The sequence below is a fragment of the Pongo pygmaeus genome, chromosome 1, assembly GCF_028885625.2.
Source record: "Pongo pygmaeus isolate AG05252 chromosome 1, NHGRI_mPonPyg2-v2.0_pri, whole genome shotgun sequence".
Lineage (NCBI taxonomy): Eukaryota > Metazoa > Chordata > Mammalia > Primates > Hominidae > Pongo > Pongo pygmaeus.
The window spans coordinates 74,971,690-74,993,139 of record NC_072373.2 but is presented as its reverse complement, the minus strand read 5'-3'; the positions used below and the strand labels follow the sequence as shown (position 1 = coordinate 74,993,139).

The window sequence follows — 21,450 nt, the reverse complement described above, 5'->3', positions numbered from 1 at the left end:
TGTGAACTTGAAGCCGAGGCCTAGAAGGTGAGAGCCCGACGTGTTAAATAGACATCATCATTCTAGGAATGTGATCTTTTCTTCCTGGGTTCCTGGTCCATATTTCTATTTTCTTCATGGCTCTCTCTATCATGGGTTTTTGGTCTTGATTTCTCCTTACTAGACTCACTGCCCTGTGTGAGTGGCCATGTGGGCAGGTTTACCTCAGCTAGTCTTTGAATTTGCCACCTAACTGTTGTCCTCAGACCACCCTGTCTGCTCCTCCTCTCTGAGTCAACCCCCATTCTCCACCAGTTGGAAGTTTCTTTGTGAGGCTCTACCCCTTCATCAGATCCATCTACACAGAGTGAGTGCTGTTTTAACATCTAAAAATCTGTAAGAAGCATTTAGAAGGAGGATGAACTTTGATGTTATTCAAATCTGAATTCAGATCATGACTCTATTAGATGTGTGACCCCAGACAGTTTGTTGGATCTTTCCAAACCTCACTGTCATAATCTGTAAAATTATTGTTGGTGTGTGGATTAGAAATAATGTGTGCCAACTAGCTGGCACATAGTTGGCATTCAGTGAAAGCAGCCATCCCTTGGTTGAGCTAGGAGGGAAAAGAATGACTTGCAATAATTTTGGAACAGCAACTGAAGATTGGGTTTGGAGAAGATTTCCACACACTTTCTTTACCGTGTGTATGACTGTGATGCACCATGATTTGCAGGCAGAAGACAAGGCAGATGTGTTGAATAAGGAGCTCCTCTTGACCAAACAGAGGCTGGTGGAGACTGAAGACGAGAAGAGGAAGCAAGAGGAAGAGACTGCCCAGGTAAAAGGAATATGTAGGCTTTTCTTTACAAAGGTATGTTGGTAGGGAATTAATACTATAAAAAAGAAGGAAAATTAAATTTCTTCTAAATCAAAGGTGATGTTAAAGCAGTAATGTAAGTAGTTGAGTGTACTTACTCAACATTTTTGTTCAACATTTCTGACATTTTTTTTTTGAAGGGTGTTAAAAGAGGAGGCAGTATTTCTACCCTTGAACAGCTTTTAGGAATTTGCCTTTACTGAGATATTTAGCCAGAGTGTTGAGTTTTCTCTAAGTTTAGTAACTTGGAATTATGATCCAAGAGCTTTGACGAATCTGCAAATTTTGTGTTGCATCTCCAAGATAATTGACTTCTCTGAAGTAGTTTATGAGCATTGTTAAACCGAAAGCCTACAGAGATCTCTGCTGGGAGTTGCCACACAGCCCCTGCCTCAATCAGTCACACTTCATTTTCCTGATTCACACCTTAAGCAGCATTAGTATTCCTGGCTAAGCTTTCAAACCTATTTCCTGGGGGAATATAAAGAAACATTTTCAGCCTTGAAGTTAGCACCCTACACTCTTCATGGGAGCTGTAAGGCTAATTAGCCAGAAAATGCCACCAGTGCAAAGCAGTATAGGACAGGGGCAGAGAGGCCTATCGGCCCAAGGAATTGGAGCTTTCCGCTTCCCCAAGGAAGAACATGCTGCTTCATCAATGTTTTCTACCCCTGTCAGTCTCAGCCAGGGGCCTGACACAGATTAGATTATGAGTCAGAGTTTCATCACAAACAACTGAAGTCTTCTGCCAAGAGTGTGCTTGAATTTTACTAATGTAGCTAACTTATAAAGTGAGGAAGCATCTCAAATCGTGATTAGCTTATTTTAATGTTTCATTCTGAGACATCAGTAATACTAAACTTAAAGCACAGCATAAAGCATTTCAAAGATCTACATCCAAGCAACCAGAAAAAATGTTCCACTAAAGTTACATGTGGAGGAATGTGTCATTTAGCACCTTCCAGACTTTTTATAAAAAGTGTTCCATGGTTTCTTTTTCCTTGGAATCTGATTTAATGAGTCTTTGGCGTTTACAGCGGCCCAGGATATATATTTTTTACCTACTCAAAAATTTTCAGGGGCTCATTACCCAGTTTTAGATTATTTAGGCTCCTTAATGGGTTTTGTTTTTTCTTTACTTCCTGCCATCTTTGGGCCACTTAAGCTACTCTAGATGAGGCATAAAGCTCTTGGCAAATAAATTTAACCCAGGTTCTACCTGCTCTGTGGTTCCACAGACATATATACTAGCCTGTAAGCAATTGGTACCTAAAATGGGAAGGAATGTGACACTTGAATACTCACCTAGTATGTTGCAAGAACAATGCAAGATGCTTTGCACCCTTCCTCCCCTCCGTGTGCGTCTGTGTGTGTGTAACTGTTTTAATCATTATGGTACCCTTGTAAAATAGGGATTATTCTCATTTTCAGATGAGGAAACTATGGCTTAGATAAATTTAGTGACCATTGCTCAAAGACTCTCAGCCAGCCAAGTCTGTCCTAACATCTATGGGGCCTTATCGTGGAAGGCGAGAAGGTTATTGTTTATGTCCTTAAATTATGTTGGATAGAGAATAAAGATCAATATAAACAACTGAGTGTAGATCAGTATAACTTACCAATTGCTTTTAGAATTTTAGAATCTAACAGATATGAAGAAATTCAGAAATCTAATGAGGAGTGCAATTATAAATTGCAATAATTTATGAACTAGCAATTACAGAGTATACGCCATTAATAATTTGGGATGCTTTAGTGCAGAACGCATCTCTTTATTCTGAATATGTACTTAAAGTTTAAGCAGAGTTGTTTTTTGTTTGTTTCATTACTTGTTTGTTCAACAACTTGCAGAATTTAATTCTTTCCTTTGTATCTGGTAGCACCTGAGCTTTTCCATCACCTTAATTTTCCCCTATACCTAGAATTCTAGAGCTGCTGGGCCACAAAAATAACTGTGGTTATAACTACAGCATTCATAATTTAACATTTCAGTGACTTTAACAGGTACCTGCCATTATGTGTCACTTTAGCTCCTTCTTAAGTCAGTTTCTTTAGTCCCTGAATCTCCTGTCCTTCTCAAAAGCTCTTATCTTCCCCCATCTTTTCTAACTCTAGTCCCCAAAGCCTCTTGTTTCTGCCTCCAGAGAGGTAACAGCAGTAAAGGTAGACTATAAATAAGGAGGCCTACAATGATTTTTTTCAGTAATTTATAACATCAAGAGTAACAAATTTAGCATGCAGTATTGCCTTGATGTTTTGTTTTAGATTCTTATAAGGATAAAGATAGCTTCTGAATGGACACTTATTTAGCAATATTTTTAGAAGTAGCAAGCATAAGCAATTTTATAATGGTGTTGTTCATATGTCTTATATTTTACAGAAAAGAAAGTAAGGTTTCTGCATCTCTGGAGATGATTGACTTTTTCAGATTATCAAGATGCAGCTTCCATGAAGATAATTTATATAGTTAACGTTGTTACCATTGTTACTGACTATGAATCAGACAGACTTGAATATAGATGTTTGTGAAAATTTAAGATTTTGGCTAAATCCTGATATTTCTCATTCTATTCTTTCTAGCTAAAAGAAGTATTCAGGAAACAGCTAGAGAAGGCAGAATATGAAATAAAGAAGACTACAGCTATCATTGCTGAGTATAAACAGGTAATGTACTTCTGTGGCACATAGAGCTAGTTATAGTTTGCTGCTATAAAAGTAATTTTTTTTTTTTTGCTTGAGGCCAGGAGTTTGAGACTAGCCTGAGCAACATAGCAGGACCCCATATCTACAAAGAAAAAAATTTTTTTAGTTAGCCAGGCACAGTGGCGTGTGCCGGTGGTCCCAGCTACCCGGGAGGCTGAGGCAGGAGGATCACTTGTACCCAGGAGTTTGAGGCTGCAGTGAACTATGATTGCACCACTGCACTCCAGCCTGGACAACAGAGCAAGACCCTGTTTCTAAAAAAATAAAAATAAAAAGGTAATTATTTTGTTGTTGTTTTTCTTTGGGATATGTTTTTAAAGTTTCCAGTATAGTTTTCCAGATTTATTAAATTTGGTGACTCACTCTCTCCTTTGAAGCAGACAGTGGTTGGACATACTCATACCTTACTACTTATAGCTTATTACTTATAACTGATAACTTGGGAGGTCTAACTGACCAAAACAATCTATTGGTTGTTTACAGTGTTGGGTAGATTTAGAGGAATAGAAAAACCTTTTGATGACTACTGAGATCCTGTTTCTGCCTTACTCAGAAGCTAATTTCCAGTAGATCATACTCGGAACATTTGCCTCTTTGTGAAGTTTAGTTATTGTATTAAATGGCAGTAGCTAGGGGATCAGTGTGTCCTTTGTACAGTACAGTACAGAATGTGGTAGGCACTCTTTTTCCCACATGGCTATGTGGCCTTCCCCTCTGCAGGCCAATGCTAGCAGGAAGCTTTCTATTGTGAACCTTAAAATGCTTTTAACAAAGCGCTCATCTTCTTGAGGATGTTTCTGGCCCCATCACCAGAGTGGTCTCAGAAAGCCCCCTTTCCTGGTATCTACTGGTATCTTCCTGTCCTTCCTGTTGGCTGGACATGGCAAGGACTCCTCTCATTGCTGAGACCCTGAGTGATCTGTTCAAATTCCAGGTTTCTAGAATTAATTAAAGTACCATATGCCATCTTTTGATCTAAAGATTTCCCTGGGGTCTTCTACTTCACATAGGACTCTGAAGTCTGATAATTACTTTTTAAAAAAATGTGTTTTTTGCTTATAAATTAAGTTTGTGTTCTTGTGGAAACTCAGAATAGTGCAGAGAAGCACAAAGAAAACAAATCTCCCTCAGTCTTTCTAGCTAATCATTGTAATATATTGAATATGCATTGTTGTTATACAAATGCTTTATAAATAAATTTAAAATATATATAAACAAGATGAATTGTATTGCTTATCCTATTTTTTTGTAACTAGCTTTAGTTCACTAATACATTATGAACATCTTTCCATAAGGAATCCGCATATTCACGGAAGACTGATAAAACTTTAGAGCGATTTTACTCTTCTATGATAATCAACATATGTTTATTTAATGCCTGCTCTCTGTGAGGCTTAATACTTTGACAGACAAAAAGATGAATGAATTCAAGTTTTCTTCTCTAGAAGCTTATCACATAATGTGGAGGTAATACCTATGTAGAAATAAGAGGAAAGGAAACTTATTACATGTGGGAAATGAAACCTTTTGAGCTGTGCTTCAAAGGCGATGTGAGACTTGGATCTGTAGAGATAAAGAAGATAAAGAAGAGGATGGAAATGGTAGAAAAGAGAGAACAGGATGTGCAAAGGCATGGAAGTAGATTAGTGAAGAGAAAAGTAATTCATTTGGTAAGAGACTCCAGTACAAAAGAGAAGCAAAGGGACGTTAGGGTCCAGATCAAGGAAAGTCTTCAGGGCTAGGCTTGGGACCTTGGATTTTATTTTGTTTGTGGTAGGATCTTTTTGAGCAGGAAAGTGGCATAATCAAAGACATATTATTGGCACTCATCTGTCCCAGTAAGAAATGTGGAACCAAGGAGACAGACCACGAATACCAGAGTCCAGCTGTAAGAAGAACCAGGTCCCTGAACTAAATAGCTAATGAAAATAGAGAAAAGGGAGACACAAAAGACAGTCTTTTCTTTCTTTTTTTTTTTTTTTTTCTCGCTAGATGAGAAAACCTTGAAGGTGATCTGAGATGTTGAATGTGGGCATCTAGGAGAAGAGGTGGTAGACATTAACCAATACAAGGAACATTAAAGACTATGTGCTGTGGAATTTCCCATCGCTACATATGCATGTTTTTCATTGCCAGATTATGCCATGGGTGGCCACCAAATGCAGCACTCTTCAAATAGTAATCCTGGGGACTATTCTTGAATATTATCTGGCAAGCCCTTGAAATAATGCAAAAGGCAACAGACCCATCTGTTTGAAGATAAGGATATAAGACACAATCTAAATGCATTCTATAGTTGGAATTGGCTATTACTGGCTCTGTGCATAATGTTTTGGTTTATTTAAAAGGGTTTAAGGTTTGCAGAATCTACCATGGTGATCTCTTCTTTTTAACATCAGTCAATACAGTCCTACTAACGGTTCCTCAGGCTTGGATCTGGAGAAATTGGAATGAAACTCAACAAACTAAACTCAGCAAGCAAGCCCTCATCTCCAGAGCAATTTTTGAGTAGACTGGGATTTTTTTTAATGTCTGTTTTGATAATAGAGGTAGACCATATACGTTTTTATCCAAAATTGTACTTTAAAATTTCACATCCCCTGTTTTTCCATCCTTTTTTTTTTTTTTTTTTTTTTTTGAGACAAGGTCTTGCTCTGTCACCCAGGCTGGAATGCAGTGGCCTGAACACAGCTCACTGCAGCCTTGACCTCTGGGCTCAAGCGATCCTCCCACCTTTCATCCACTTTTCTAAAATAAAAGATTCTTATTTCAGACAATGGATTTGAACATCCAATACTTATTTATCTAGATTTTTTCCTTTGAAAGCACCTATTTCTACCATTTCTAATACTTGTTAGCACCTTCAGAATCAATAATAGTAATATATTTTATTTAATGTACACTTACTATTGGCCAGGTGCTATGCTAACCCCTTTGCATACTTTTTTTCCCACTTGATTGCTATAGCACAGCACTTTTTAATCATGAGGAAACTGAGTCTTAGAAAGATTAATGACTTTGCCCGAGCTCACAAAGCTATAAAGAAATGGAGTTGGCCTGCCTTAAACTCACATTTAACTCCAGCAACTAAGTTTTTAATTTCTATGCTATGTTGCCAAACCTACTTAATAAGAGTTTTAGTCTGTATTATTTTCTGGTCATTTTAACTTTGTTTTATCCACTCTGCCACTTCTTTTTTTTTTTTTTTTAATACCTTAAATTCTGGGGTACACATGCAGAACGTGCAGTTTTGTTACATAGGTATACACGTGCCATGGTGGTTTGCTGCACCCATCAACCCATCACCTACATTAGGTATTTCTCCTAATGTTATGCCTCCCTTAGTCCCCTACCCCTCCACCAGGTCCCGGTGTGTGATGTTCCCCTCCCTATGACCATGTGTTCTCATTGTTCAACTCCCACTTATGAGTGAGAACATCACTCTGCCACTTCTTAAGGAAACTTTTGTGATTGAAAACAGGTTCTTTCTGTGACAGTAGACAGGAGATATTTCTGTCTAGAATTCTTTTCATCAAGATTTTCTCAGCATACTAACTTGTAGAAAGTGAATACTCAGCAAAGATTCTATAGGTTAATTCCAAAAGTGAGGCCAGGAATTCACTTGAACCAGTCACAGAAGGCTAGTGACAGAAAGAAACCAAATCTACTCTCTGTATGTTTCTACTAATTAAGGTAGAGTGTGCTTTACATATGGAACGCTCCAGCTTTCTGCTGCTCATTTCTGAAATGACTGGCATTTGCAGTGCTATTCATTTGTAAAATTCCTTCTAGGATCAGATGTGCTAGCATAACATATGAATTGATAAGTAGTTATGTGTACATGCTGCAAGAGTTGTTCTGTTTTCTAGTAAAAGACTCTTTTCTCATCCTTAGATCTGTTCGCAGTTGAGTACCAGGCTGGAGAAACAGCAAGCAGCCAGCAAGGAGGAGCTGGAAGTGGTAAAGGTAAGGAGTGAAATCGTCCTGTGATAAAATTTATTTCAAAGTCACACAGGCTTGTAAGTACCTGAAAGAACCCTGAACACCACCATTTTGTATTAAAGGATTTATTAATAGGAATTATGGAGACTAGGATACCTCTCTTCTGACCAGGTGTGATTGTCTTCCCTACCAGCTGAAAGGTTATGATGCTCCTGTAAATCATATGGACTGTCAGAGGCAGCTAACATGAAAGGAAGTAGGATTTGACATTGTCACAAGAAGCCCCAGAGCTTGAGATGAGCTTGAGATGAGGGTGGTGTGAAGCTGACAACCCTCAGCAGCCCACATCTGACTGAGCCTGCATTGATGTGGCTTCAGTATGGGACTCAGTAGAATCATCCCATCACTCTCTTTATAAGTAAACACTATGGGCAATATAGAACTTAGCTGGAAAAACATGTGTTGGGTTACTGATTCTTGCACTGTTTTTAGAGGTTTATTTTTAAAGAAAACTTGTGGCATTTGTTTACTTGCTGCCCCCTGGTGGTAAAATGCATTATGTTGATGCTCTATTTGAAAAAAAACAGATTGCTTATTCCATAGAAACAACAGTAAACCAATGGATTGGTATTCTTAAGAGGCAATGTTGTCATAGTCAACTTTTGGGACCAGTGTTACAGAAACCTGACATCATCTTATTTGAATATGTTCGGGTTTCATACTAGTAAATAAATGTGTAGTAAGTAATTTAGCAATCTTGAAAAGTGATTTAACTTTTTAAAGCTTCATTTTGTGTTCTATAAAATGGAGACAACATTACCTGCCTTAAGAAATCATCCTGAACGTTAAATAAGATAATGAATATAAAGTACATACTGTATATAAAGTGCTTAGATTAGTACCTGACATACAAGACCTTGTATTCCAAAAGTATTTTCTTCTTACTCATGTTACAAAATATCAATGAGAGATTTAGGGAGTATAGGGTTTGGTGGTCTCCCTCTCTGTTGTGCTAAAATTTGATGTTTGTATCTTCCCTTTCGGGTCTACTTTTGCACTTCTTTCTAGTTAGCACTTACCACTCTTTGTACATCATAGGCATACTGACCAAGATTCAGTTGATGAAGTTGAATGGCATAAAGGGGTTAACTCTCCTGAAGTGAATTTTTTTTTATTTCTTCTAACAAAAAAAAAGGGGGGATACATGTGCAGAAGGTGCAGGTTTGTTACATAGGTATACATGTGCCATGGTGGTTTGCTGTGCCTGTTAACTCATCCTCTAAGTTCCCTCCCCTCAGTCCCCAGCCCCAACAACAGGCCCTGGTGAGTGTTGTTCCCCTCTTCTGTGTCCATGTGTTCTCAGTGCTAAACTGAAATCTTTATGGAAATAACAAAATGAGAATTTATATTGATTATTCAGCAAAGGTTTTATTGAGCACATACTGTGTGCATAGCTATAGCTATTAGACTGCCATTTTGTTATAGAAATTACATATGAAAAGGAGCTTAAAATTTTCCTGTAGGACAAGTTATGTATACATGCAAATTAAGAACTTAGAAAGCAGTTCAAGGGAGCTAAGTTAGGCCAGGTGCAGTGGCTCACACCTGTAATCCCAGCACTTTGGGAGGCTGAGGTGGGCAGATCACCTGAGGTCAGGAGTTCAAGACCAGCCTGGTCATCATGGTGAAACCCTGTCTGTACTAAAAATAACAAAAATTAGCCAGGCATAGTGACTCACACCTGTAATCTCAGCTACTCGGGAGGCTGAGGCACGAGAATCACTTGAACCCAGGAGGCGGAGGTTGCAGTGAGCCGAGATTGTGCCACTGTACTCCAGCCTGAGCAGCAGAGTGAGATTCCATCTCAAAAAAACAAAAAACAAACAAAAAAAGTGCTAAGTTGGATCACACTGACAATCAGCATTGTAGAGAAAACAAAATCATGAGAACTATAGACCAAAAAAGGCTTTATGGAGATTGGACTAAAGCAGGGTGGATAGAAATTAGTTACAGAGAAGTGTTTAAACAGAACATTATAGAAGAAGTGATGTGAGTGAAGACCCAAACATAGGAATGAGTATTTCAGTGTCTCATTACAGAGACTGATGTGATTAGAATATGTATTAAGGAACAGAGGAAAACATTGGCTAAGTAGGTGAGACTACCTAATAACAGGCCATGACATTTAGGAAGAGGAGTGTAAACTTGTCTTAGCCAGAATAAAGAAGAAGAACTAGGCTCACGCCTGTTATTCCAACACTTTGGGGAGGCTGAGGTGGGCGGATCACTTGAGTCCAGGAGTTCAACTTGATGAAACCCTGTCTCTACAAAAAATACAAAAATTAGCCGGATGTGGTGGCATGCACCTGTAGTCCCAGCTCCTCAGGAGGCTGAAGTGGGAGGATCACTTGAGCCCAGGAGGCTGAAGCTGCAGTGAACTGTGAGCATGCCGTGGCACTCCAGCCTGGGTGACAGTAAGAGCCTGGTACAAAATTAAAAAAAAAAAAAAAGACAGTATATTTTCTCTTTTATTGATGATAAGGACGCAAACAGGTAATTCATTTGATCCAGGTTACACAGCTAGTAGAACCAGGATTTAAGCCTGGAAGTCAGACTCTAAAGTCAATAACATTAGCTGTTAGACTATACTACCTCCCCTTTCTCTAGTGCTTCTTCCTATCTCATTTGGTATGATAAATAGTTTTTGTTTTTTTCAGTTTTCTGTAATAACCTTCTTTTGTCATGATCACCCCCCAGTTCATCCTTTACACTATAATCAGAATGAGTGTTCCCAAATATAAAGTGATATTTGACTATCACTCTGTGTATCAATGCAGAATTCGATTGGCCACATATAGGGAACCCAAAATAGCATTGGCTTAAACATAAAAGGTGTTGATTATTTTAAATAAAAGCAGCCTAGGACTAGAAAGGTATATCCTTGGTGTCATTAGTAACCCAAGCTAATCAGTCATTAGTGACCTGTATCTTCATGTGGACTTCTATCCTCAAGGTCACCTAAAAACCAATCCTTTCTTTTTTTTTTTTTTTTTTGGAGATGGAGTTTCGCCCTGTCACCCAGGCTGGAGTGCAATGGCACAATCTCGGCTCACTGCAACTTCTGTCTCCCAAATTCAAGCTATTCTCCTGCCTCAACCTCCCAAGTACATGGGATTACAGTCACACGCCTCCACACCCAGCTAATTTTTGTATTTTTAGTAGAAAATACAAAATACATGGTTTCACCATGTTGGCCAGGCTGGTCTCGAACTCCTGACCTCATGTTCCACCCACCTCGGCCTCCCAAAGTGCTGGGATTACAGGCATGAGCCGCTGTGCCCAGTCCAAAACCAATCCTTTCAACTAGAGTTCCCACCATCACACCCATACTCTATGGCAGAATTTTAGTCCAAAAGAAGATGCAGGATATAAAGGCCTCATTCCCCTGGGTGGGCTCTTTCTAAGCAGCCTTTTTAGAAGCTCCCCTCTAAACTTCTGCTTACATAGCAGCTTTGAGGGAATTTAGGGAGTGTCACCTTTTATCTAGACACACTGCCAGCTCAAATAAACTCAGGGTCTGTTAGTAAGGAAGAAGGAGAAATGGATATTGGGTGAGAATCAGCAGTATCCACCACATTTTAGCAGGTCTGCCAGACTGCAGCTCTGTCAAACTTATTGCTCTATCTTCGACATGTAGCACCAGACTCGGTAGAGTAAATGAATACATTTTCTGTAGGATAAAATCAGAATTCAGCAACATGGTATTTAAGGACCTTTATGACCTGGCCACAGGGATCTTTCATCTCGCTCATTGTTGAATCACTTTCTGCTTAAGCCATTGTAAATTCTTTGAAGTTATCTGAAGGTGCTATGTCTTTGCACATGGTGGTGTTCTCTTTGCTGAAATGTCATCCTCCCTCTTATGTGATCAATCTATTTCTTCAGGTGGTTCAACCTAATAAAATTACTTAGCCGGCTTGGTAAACTTTTAATCATTTAAGACTCAGATCAAAACTATTTCTTTAACATTTTTAGTCAACAGTAAATACACAACAAATATTTACAATATGCCTATACTGGGCTAATTATTCTCAGAGGTTCTTAAGTAAGAGAGTGACAAGTTTTGTTTTTACATGTCTAATGAATATTAATGAAAAGGAATACGAAGAGTTGTTTATGGATGGGATGAGAAGGAAGCCAGTGAGTACTGAGAAGTTGACCCCTAGGAATTTGGCCTGGAATGGCAAGAGCTCAGACATGTCAGAGGAAGAATTTTTTTTTTTTGAGACGGAGTCTTGCTCTGTCGCCAGGCTGGAGTGCAGTCGCGCGATCTCGGCTCACTGCAAGCTCTGCCGCCCGGGTTCACGCCATTCTCCGGCCTCAGCCGCCCGAGTAGCTGGGACTATAGGTGCGCACCACCATGACCAGCTAATTTTTGTATTTTTACTAGAGACGGGGTTTCACCATGTTGGCCAGGATGGTCTCGCTCTCTTGACCTCGTGATCCACCCACCTTAGCGTCCCCAAAGTTCTGGTATTACAGGCATGAGCCACCACACTTGGCCCGAGAAGAAGAAATTAATGGTCAGCTGGACATGGGATGAAAGAGGAGCTAATGAAAAGATGATCCAAAGTCTTCAGGCCCAAATGGTGGAGACATGCCCAGTGGCACAGAAGTGTGGTGGAGAGTTGCTTTTTGTGTGTGTGAAGAGAGGAGGATAGGCACGGTGATGGACACATTGAGCTTGTTGTAGCAGTAGGGCATCAAAGTAGAAACAGCATGTAATATCTTTTATCTCTACTGAATTATTTTTGAAAATACTTTAAGAAAACAACAGTACTATTATCTGGAAAACAGTTGCTGTTGTTTAGTGCTGTGTGCCTGATTGGCAATGCGGGCATGTGGTAGAGTTAATTTTTTTTTTTTTTTTTTTTTTTTTTTTTTTGAGATGGAGTCTCATTCTGTTGCCCAGGCTGGAGTGCAGTGGCGCGATCTTGGCTCACTGCAAGCTCCGCTTCCCGGGTTCAAGAGATTCTCCTGCCTCAGCCTCCCGAGTAGCTGGGACTATAGGCGGGTACCACCACGCCTGGCTAATTTTTTGTATTTTTAGTAGAGACGAGGTTTCACCGTGTGAGTCAGGCTGGTCTCAATCTCCTGACCTTGTGATCTGCCTGCCTTGGCCTCCCGAAGTGCTGGGATTACAGGCGTGAGCCACCAGGCCTGGCCGGAGTTACTTTTATTACTTTAAACAATAGGGGTCCTCTTTGCTTAAAACTCAACAACAGGACATGTGCTTTGTTGCAAGGGTAGATTTAGGTTAGTCATGATGACCTTCCTCAGTCTACTATAGGCAAGTTCTTTAAACTCTGAGTTTCTTTCTTTATGAAATGAGGATGATGATAGTGCTTACTTATACAGTTGCTCTAGGATTAAGTGAAATACTGCAAGTAAAGCATCTGGTGTGGGGCTTGGCATCTACTAAGAATAATGATAGCATAAAATTTCTAGAACAGATTTCAAAGAGATGCTACAATACCTTCTATTTCTAGGGTATTTCTAGAGATACTTCAGGAAAAAGGAGCACCCATCTTGGATAGTTGGGTTCGGGCTAATGATTTTGATTGCAGCACAAGAAAAATAATTAACTTTCAGAAATGGGCCTGCATCCATGACAATAAGCAGCATCTAAAAAAGTCATAAATTGTTTCAGAAAGTGATTTAGCCTATGGAATAGTTTGATGTTGGTTATCTCTTTTGGATACTTTAGGGTAAGATGATGGCATGCAAACACTGCAGTGACATTTTCAGCAAGGAGGGTGCTTTGAAACTAGCAGCCACAAGCAGAGAGGACCAGGGAATTGAAACGGATGATGAGAAGGACTCACTTAAGAAGCAGCTGAGAGAGATGGAACTGGAACTGGCACAAACCAAACTGCAGTTGGTGGAGGCCAAGTGTAAAATTCAGGTTGGTGATTTGATAAAAGAACAAGAAGAAAGAATAAACAATTAATGGTCCAGGATACTCTAGTACTTCAGAATATACCTATGTAGGTCAGAATTGTATGATGAATACATTTTCTGTCTGCTAATGTGTCCTGCATAATCACATTTTATATCATGTATTCTTAACGCTGATATAAACAAATATATAATTTTAAATGAAATTTTAATAATTAAAACTATATCTTATGGGAACTTAATTAAGCATATGTTTGTTTTTTTTACCCTGAGATTTTTTGCTTACATCCTTTCTCACAGAATGTGGTCACTTCAGTGGCTGATCCTGAAAATGAAAAACCAAACCCCCTCTGCTGTGTCTACCCTGAGAGTCACACGTTGGCTGACACCCGTTCTTTCCTTTAGAGCTTCTTTTTATCTTTAGCTCATTTTGTCAAACCCCTTTCCCCATTATCTTTCTCCATATTGGAGCATAATATAATTAGAAATAGTCCTGGCTTCTGATGGACTCTTCTTCATTTTCCCAGTGATCCCTACCAGCACCATGGCTGCCATGTCGCCAGCCTCCACACCAGCCAGCTTCCACCATGTGTCTGCTCTGACCTTGGACATTCTTAGGGCAAAGCCTATTTCTTTGGAACTGGAATTCATTCATGCTTATACTATCAGTAAAAATTCATCCATATGTTTACATTTATTTGTGGTTTTTAAACCTGTTATATTGGGTTGCAACCTAAACCTAAATTTGGACCTAACTTGCAGGGAAAAAAAGAATAAAATGAGGTTTTCTTTCACTGTTGAAAGAAGGCACAGATTCTAGATTTTTGATAAATCTTTTAGCTCTTAACTTTATCCTTGTACTAAGAAGCCAATTCAATCTCTCCTGGGTTTTGTGGGAGGAAAATTGGCAGCACATACCTTGAGACTCCAAAAAGCTGCACACTTTTATTTATTTATTGGCAAAGAGAAAACATTTATTTAACTCAGATGATTTTCTTGCTTTAATTAGGAACTTGAACATCAGAGAGGAGCCCTTATGAATGAAATCCAAGCTGCGAAAAACTCTTGGTTTAGCAAAACCCTGAACTCTATCAAAACGGCCACGGGCACCCAGCCATTGCAGCCAGCACCGGTCACCCAGCCACCCAAGGAGAGCACATAGTTCCAGCCTTACCCAAGCACAAGAGCACAATGTTCAAAGCAATGGAAATCTGGGAGGATTCTTCCTGGTGTCCCTTTGAAGGAAAGTCAAGGAGGCCAGAAAACAAGCCAGAATCTTTCAGTAGCTCTCACTCTTTCTTGTATGACACTTTTCAAAGGGATGTTATTTAAACTGACCTGTTCTATGTTGAATACCTATTTTCCAGCTTCATGGAAGGCCATGTTCAGATCCATCATAGTATTACATATTATTTTGTTTGCCTGATGTTTAGTTGGAAATAAGTAATTCAGAACTAAATGCTTTTTTATTTAGAACTAATTATTCATACTTATTTTTATCTTACATAAAAATGGAGACACCTGTTATTCCAAGGTTGAAGTGATAAGAAGATCTTTGTCACAGGAAAAAAAAAATTGAAACCTAAACATCTTAAGTTTTCAGGATTTATTCAGATAAAGCACACTGTGGGGCCAGGCATGACCACTCTCAGGTTTCCTCCTGAGCCTGATTCCCAGGGGAGTGATAATCCTGTCCAAAGGAAAGAACCAATCAGCGATCATTGGTTTACTTTCATTTTCTGTTCGGTACATCTGGAAATGAAGTGCCAGGAATAGACGGGCTGTTCAGATTATACCCTAGGTAAAAGGAACTGAGATTTTAATAAGTGTAGGTTAGGATCATTTGGGCTGTGGTATTCTAACAGATCCTTTTAAGAACTCCACATAGGACTTGTGAGTTCCTAAGTATGCCTAAGTATGGACACAGATGTGACTTCTGGCAATTATAAAGTTAAAGGTGGATATTGCGCCTTACAGACTTAGGGAGCCTTTACCAGAGACGCCTAAAAAGCCCCAGGTTCAGCCATTGTGCTGAATAGAGTGGAATATAGAACCAGGGACAGAGTATTTCATTTAACGTTGATATATACTTGCTAAGGAAACACTAACAATACTGTAACTTTGTTAAAGGACATAGTATTGAAATGGGAACTAGAGGTCAGGCTCACATCATCTTAGTTTAATGCTGGGCAACTTTTTCTGATTTCTGTAGTTCCCTGAAAATGTGTCCTTCGTACGCATAAAGAGATACAAATGCATTTGTAACATTTTTGATTGAATATAAAACCTTTACAGAAATACTTATCTCATGGAAAGGTAAAGCTATTGTTTAAAAATTAGTGGAAATATTTTTTCAATTATATTTAACATGCCTATAAAAATAGTCCTTGCAGGAAATTATTTGATAAGAGCAAAACTATTTTTATTTTATAGACTATTTTGGAGGCCTCTGATCCTTTCACACCAACCAAACTACTATTAGATATGTACAATAACATTTGTTGATATTCATCATTGGCCTCATTGTTGACCATATTATTTGCAAAGAATCTTAAACTCTGTAGTGCAGGAATGATTCTCATCTGTGCCATATTTTGCAATTAAAAGTAACACACCCTTAGAAGAATCAAATAAGAGCCATCTACACCCCAGGAGGATGCACCAAGTTGCTCACAGTGGATCTTTTCCTCTAAAATGATCTTTTATGTTCTAAAAAGTGAAATCCCTTTCATCTGTGTTTATATTCTCTACAGCCCATAAAACTGATGTGATTGTTATGTTATACTCATCAGATAATACTTTTCTTACATAAATCTTTTGTTGTTGTTCTGACATCTTTCATTACAAAATTTATTTTCTTAACAAAAAGGAACATAACCCAGCATTCCAAGTGTCTATGTTGGCTTTAACATTCTCTACATGGTGGTCTAGATAAGCTAATTTTTTTTTTTTTTGTAAAATATAATAGCTAGAAAATGTTATCTTGGCACTTGTTTTTGTAAATCATTTAGTATAGGCTGTTAGCTTTACTGGTACTTTACGCTTTGATTCCAATAAGCCCTGTGCAGTTGCCTTATCAAATGGCCAGCTAAATTAAAGATGCTCTTTTGTGTTGTGAATTTCATAGTTCTGTACAGAGCTTGTTTCAATTTACAAAAATAAGTACATTCCACAGAATGCCTAAAGTGCATAATTTTCTTTAAATAATAGTAGGTGAGGGAGAAACATAATGGCTCTAGGTCAATCCCTTATCTAAAGACCTTGTTCAACTTCATAATCCCTTTCCTTTTAAAGAGAAAAATTCCCCCTGGCCAGGCATGGTGGCTCACGTCTGTAATCCCAGTACTTTGGGAGGCCGAGGTGGGTGCATCACCTAAGGTCAGGAGTTTGAGACCAGCCTGGCCAACATGGTGAAACCCTATCTCTACTACAAAATACAAAAATTAGCCGGGCATGGTGGCGGGTGTCTGTAATCCCAGCTACTTGGGAGGTTGAGGCAGGAGAATCACTTGAACCCAGGAGGCAGAGGTTGCAGTGAGCCAAGATTACGCCATTACACTCCAGCCTGGGCGACAAGAGCAAAATTCCGTCTCGAAAAATCACCAGGTACATACCTCTCAAGTTTGATAAGTCCATCTTTCGAGTGAGTTTTCTTTTAGCTCTTTCAAAAGATTACGAGGGCAATACTTTTTTTTTTTTTTTTTTTTATTCTCCAGCCCCATATCACACTTGGGTATGCCTGCTGGTACCATAAGCCTAAACTCTGCTTCAGTGCAATGCCTTTGAGTCAGCAGCAATAGTAAAGACTAGAAACAAAGAAAATTCAGAATTTGGTATGTGATATGATTGTTCATACAATATGTTATAATAGCAATATTCCAAACAATATGTCCTTCACTGTCTATTGTTGGAAAACTCATGAATCCCAGCATGAAGTAACTCCTAGTTTTAATTTCACTTGAGATATATTTGAGAATTGCATCTCTTCTCTTGAATTTCATTTAGAAGAGATTAAGCAGCCAAATATCCAGGAAAGTTTCAAAACATACTAGTGTTTTTCATCCTTTCCTAGGATGCACTCTGTATAAAACATTCCTCTGAAAATCTAATATTTGCAGTATCTAAGAATTGATTATTTCTATTTTCATTAAATTCTGCAGAAAAAATTGAATGAATGAAATTCAACTTCATAATTCAGTTCATCAGCTTTTATATCTTGAGAATCTAAAGACGTTTTTAAATCTGAAAGAAACCAAGCTGGATTTTGCAGTGCATATGTTTGCTAGCTTCCCACATCCTGAACCATGTCAAAATTTGGTTTTATTTAGTTACATATAATTTAATGCAAAGAAATTCTCAGTTACTTAATGTTCTGTTTATTTATGAGTGCCTATCAGGAACACTAATAGGAATGCCATTCAACCAGTGTCTTCTGCCCCTCTCCCAGCTGTTAAATTAGTACTTTCTTCTTCATTTGCTTTCTGAAATGTCCTAAGTAGAAAAGCAACCTTTGTATGGATGTGGGGATATTTAATAGTATGTATCTTGTTTCATTTTTTTCCTAGGGTGTATTAATATTTATTTTTCTCCAACCCCTGCTCCATTTTCTTAAAATATTTTCCAGTTAATAACTAGTTGCTTTATATCCTAGCTGAAGTGTGAAAACCAACAGAAAACAATACAGATTTGGGCAGAGGAGATAGAGTTAGATCTTTAAAGTAGTGAGCCAGTCACCCAGAAGGAGAATCACATGTTTAACTGATGTAGGGGTTTAAGCCTTCTTTTACTTTCAGTAAAATCTGTCTACTAACTCTCCCACCAACCTTTGCATCAAACACTTAGGTACCTGCCTGATTAGGGGGCCCCTTTAAGGGGGAAAAAAAAAAACTTTTTAAAAATTAAATGCCTTGGTTTTGTTTTATCTTCTGGGAAAGAACACTTTTACTTGATAAGCAAGATGATTATGTTATGTAACTTGCCCTTAAAAACACTCCAAAATACTCCTTTTCTCCAATTACAAATGAGAGAGTGAAGAAATTGTTGTATGATTTGAACACTATTAGGTTTGTATGTGTGTTTAATTGGAAGAATTTTATATAGAATATCTCTGCTTCTTTTGTTTTACCTGGGTACCACACAACCAAATACACATTGAGATTTCAGGAGATGATGATGAAAGCCAGAACGCCAGACCACAGCTCTGCAGCCTGTTTCCTACAACCTGATATAAAACTCTTTCTCACTGCCATGCTGATAGTCACACTGAACTAGAACTGTCCCAACACATTCTTCCTCTCTCATAATGGCTTCCATTTAATGCAGGCAAAGCCCTTCACCTTAGCAAATTCTTTATCTTTCAAAAGTGACCAAAATGAGGACTTCAACCTTGGCTGCACCTCAATAGGAGATGCTGATCTTGAGTTGTAATGAGAAGAGTGGACATATAGGAGATTTTAGTGACTGCAGTCAGCTGTCTGGCATTCCTTTCTCAGTTTGCATCTAAAAGACTATATATGTCAAGCTTATCTCCACCTGAATTTGCTGCCTGCTATAAAAACATTTCATTAATATATCCCATTCTTCCTACCTCCATCTCTGGTTTGTCATTAGTGGTATTCTGAAAAGCTTAAGAAAAAAGAATCATTGAGTAGAAAGTGAACATTTTAAGTTATTTTCCTTTTTCATTGGCAATTAGTTAACATGTAAAATCTTTTCCATTAAACTGTATAACTTTTAGTAACTATATATTATATATGGGATAAAATATACGGACTGAATTGTGAGAATATAAATGCATCGGAAGACTCTGGTGTCATGAAAGCACAAGAATAAGGCTGGAGATGGTCCCAGATCCAAGATGTCCCAAAAGCCTTTTGTATCAGTTTCTCTATTTTTGGTATTTTGCATAATGCATGGATCCTTAGTTCAAATGAGGGACAAAGTTTCTCAGTCAGCCCTACTTCCTTTCTTTCTAACTCCTACCTTTCCCTTGCAGAGGAGGTAGTAGAGATTCTGAATTGTCTATTTTTATGAATTCCATTATTTTGTCCATGGCATCTCTAATGAAAACAGGTTCTAGAATAAAGGAGTTGATTAGTCTGAACAGTACTAATTAACTACAAAATAAACGTTAGTGATCAGCCTCTTGCTCTATAAACAATGACCAATTAGATGTTTCCATAATTCCATGTATTATGTATAGTACACTCTATAAATGTAAATGTAATGCTTGTCTAAGAAGTGCAATTTATTGTACATTGTCCCAACAAATGTTTACTTTTATAATCGTTATGAACTTGAATTGGATTAGTATCTTGTTTTTATGTGTGAATGAAGCCTTGTGAAATAAACAAATGCAACTGAGAAGGTAACAAGGTGACTGTTTTTGTGAGCCAGTGATGTTTTCAATGCTTTGTGTTGCCCCTTTGGCCCCATTAAGCAGTAATAAACATTTGTTCTGAAGTCCATGTATGTCTTTTTTATTATTTTTAGTTGCCTTTTTCTGACTCATTTGAACCCAATGTTTATGTAACACTTCTTACACCTGACCCCAGACTCCAGTCAACTTAGAAAACACACAGTATATACCCCGCAAAATGATACCCTGTGCAGCACCACCACAAAGTGCTTTATTTTCCTCTCTATTGAGGTTCCTTGATTCCAAGTAACAGAAACCCTTGCAAGCTAGCTTAATAATAGTAATTTTAAGAGGCAATTAATTAAAAGGAAATAGGATATCTGTATCATAGGACCCAAAGGCCAAACACCTGGGCCTGAACTGGCACTGGGACAAGGGGCTGGAATGCCATCAGGACTCTGAAAGCAACTATTCCCATAATTGTGCTTCTGCTTGTCCTTCCAGATGACACTTACCTGCTTCATTCTTCTCTCTGAAAACAGGCTTTCTCTGCTTCTAAGTACACAGCTACCAAGTTTACATATCCTCTCTTCAAACTACCAGCAAAAGACTACCATCTCAATTGTTCCAATTACAAATTCTGGAAAAAATATGATTGGCTAATCCTGGGTCAGGTAGCTGCTGTTAGTCCTTTAAGGTACAGCAAAGTAGGAGATATTATATAATTCAAACTAAACTTCAGAGGCACTTATGAAAGTGTGCAGAGAATCCCAATCATATCTCATTTGCATTTGCATTTTGTTCTGGGAATCCATGGAACCTAAGTGAAATCCCAAGAGACTGGTCAGCTCCTCTTGGAATTCAGCGTGTATTAAAAAATAATCAAAGACTGTAAGATTACAGCTTTTGGCCCAAATTCAGACCACAGACATCTTTCATTTGGCCATGTGGTATTTTTTGTTTGTTTTCTGAGATGGTCTTGCTCTGTCACCCAGGCTGGAGTGCAGTGGCGTGATTTTAGCTCACTTCAACCTCCACCTCCCAGGCTCAAGTGCCTCCCACCTCAGCCTCCTAAGTAGCTGGGACTACAGGCATACACCACCATGCCTGGCTGATATTTCTATTTTTTATAGAGACAAGGTTTTGCCACATGGCCAGGCTGGTCTCAAACTCCTGAGCTCAAGCAATCCACTTGCCTCAGCCTCCCAAAGTGCTGGGACTGCAGGCATGAGCCACCATGCCTGGCCCCCATCTGGTGTTTTAAACAATGTGAAATTTTACATAGAAAGTAAAACAATCAAAATTACTCAGAAGTGCTCATTTCAACAGCACATACACTAAAACTGTAATCTACAGAGAAGACTAGTGTGTCCCCTGCACAAGAATAACACACAAATTCATTAAGCATTCCATATTTTGCACAGTCCCCAGAAGGTCATTTCTTTATCTGCTGACAAGCCCCAAGGGACCAGTACGAGTAATAGCAAAAAAAATTAAAAATTCAAAATATCCATTGAATTTAGCAGTTAGGAAATCATGAGTAAGCTTGACAGGTACAGTAACTGGGGGAAGCAGTAAAGGCTGCCTGCAATAGGACAACTGAATGAGAAATAATTTCATTTTGAAAGGA

General features: G+C 38.5%; 1 protein-coding gene and 1 non-coding gene across 13 annotated transcripts in view; both read left to right on the top strand.

The window, feature by feature from the left end:
• The window catches only part of RABGAP1L (RAB GTPase activating protein 1 like), an 852,978-nt gene extending 833,049 nt beyond the window's left edge, over nt 1–19,929 (top strand). For all 12 annotated transcript variants that reach the window (XM_054449610.2, XM_054449637.2, XM_054449629.2 and 9 more), the window contains 5 exons: nt 716–820; nt 3,440–3,523; nt 7,457–7,528; nt 13,272–13,469; nt 14,472–19,929. In XM_054449610.2, coding sequence (XP_054305585.1) covers nt 716–820; nt 3,440–3,523; nt 7,457–7,528; nt 13,272–13,469; nt 14,472–14,624 — 612 coding nt within the window. In that variant the 3' untranslated portion in view covers nt 14,625–19,929. The remainder of the gene's footprint in view (nt 1–715; nt 821–3,439; nt 3,524–7,456; nt 7,529–13,271; nt 13,470–14,471) is intronic.
• Nucleotides 19,930–21,133: 1,204 nt separating this feature from the next.
• Nucleotides 21,134–21,239, top strand: LOC129023362 (U6 spliceosomal RNA). The gene has a single exon (XR_008496784.1). It is a non-coding gene; the product is annotated as a U6 spliceosomal RNA (small nuclear RNA).
• The last annotated feature ends 211 nt before the right edge of the window (nt 21,240–21,450 follow it).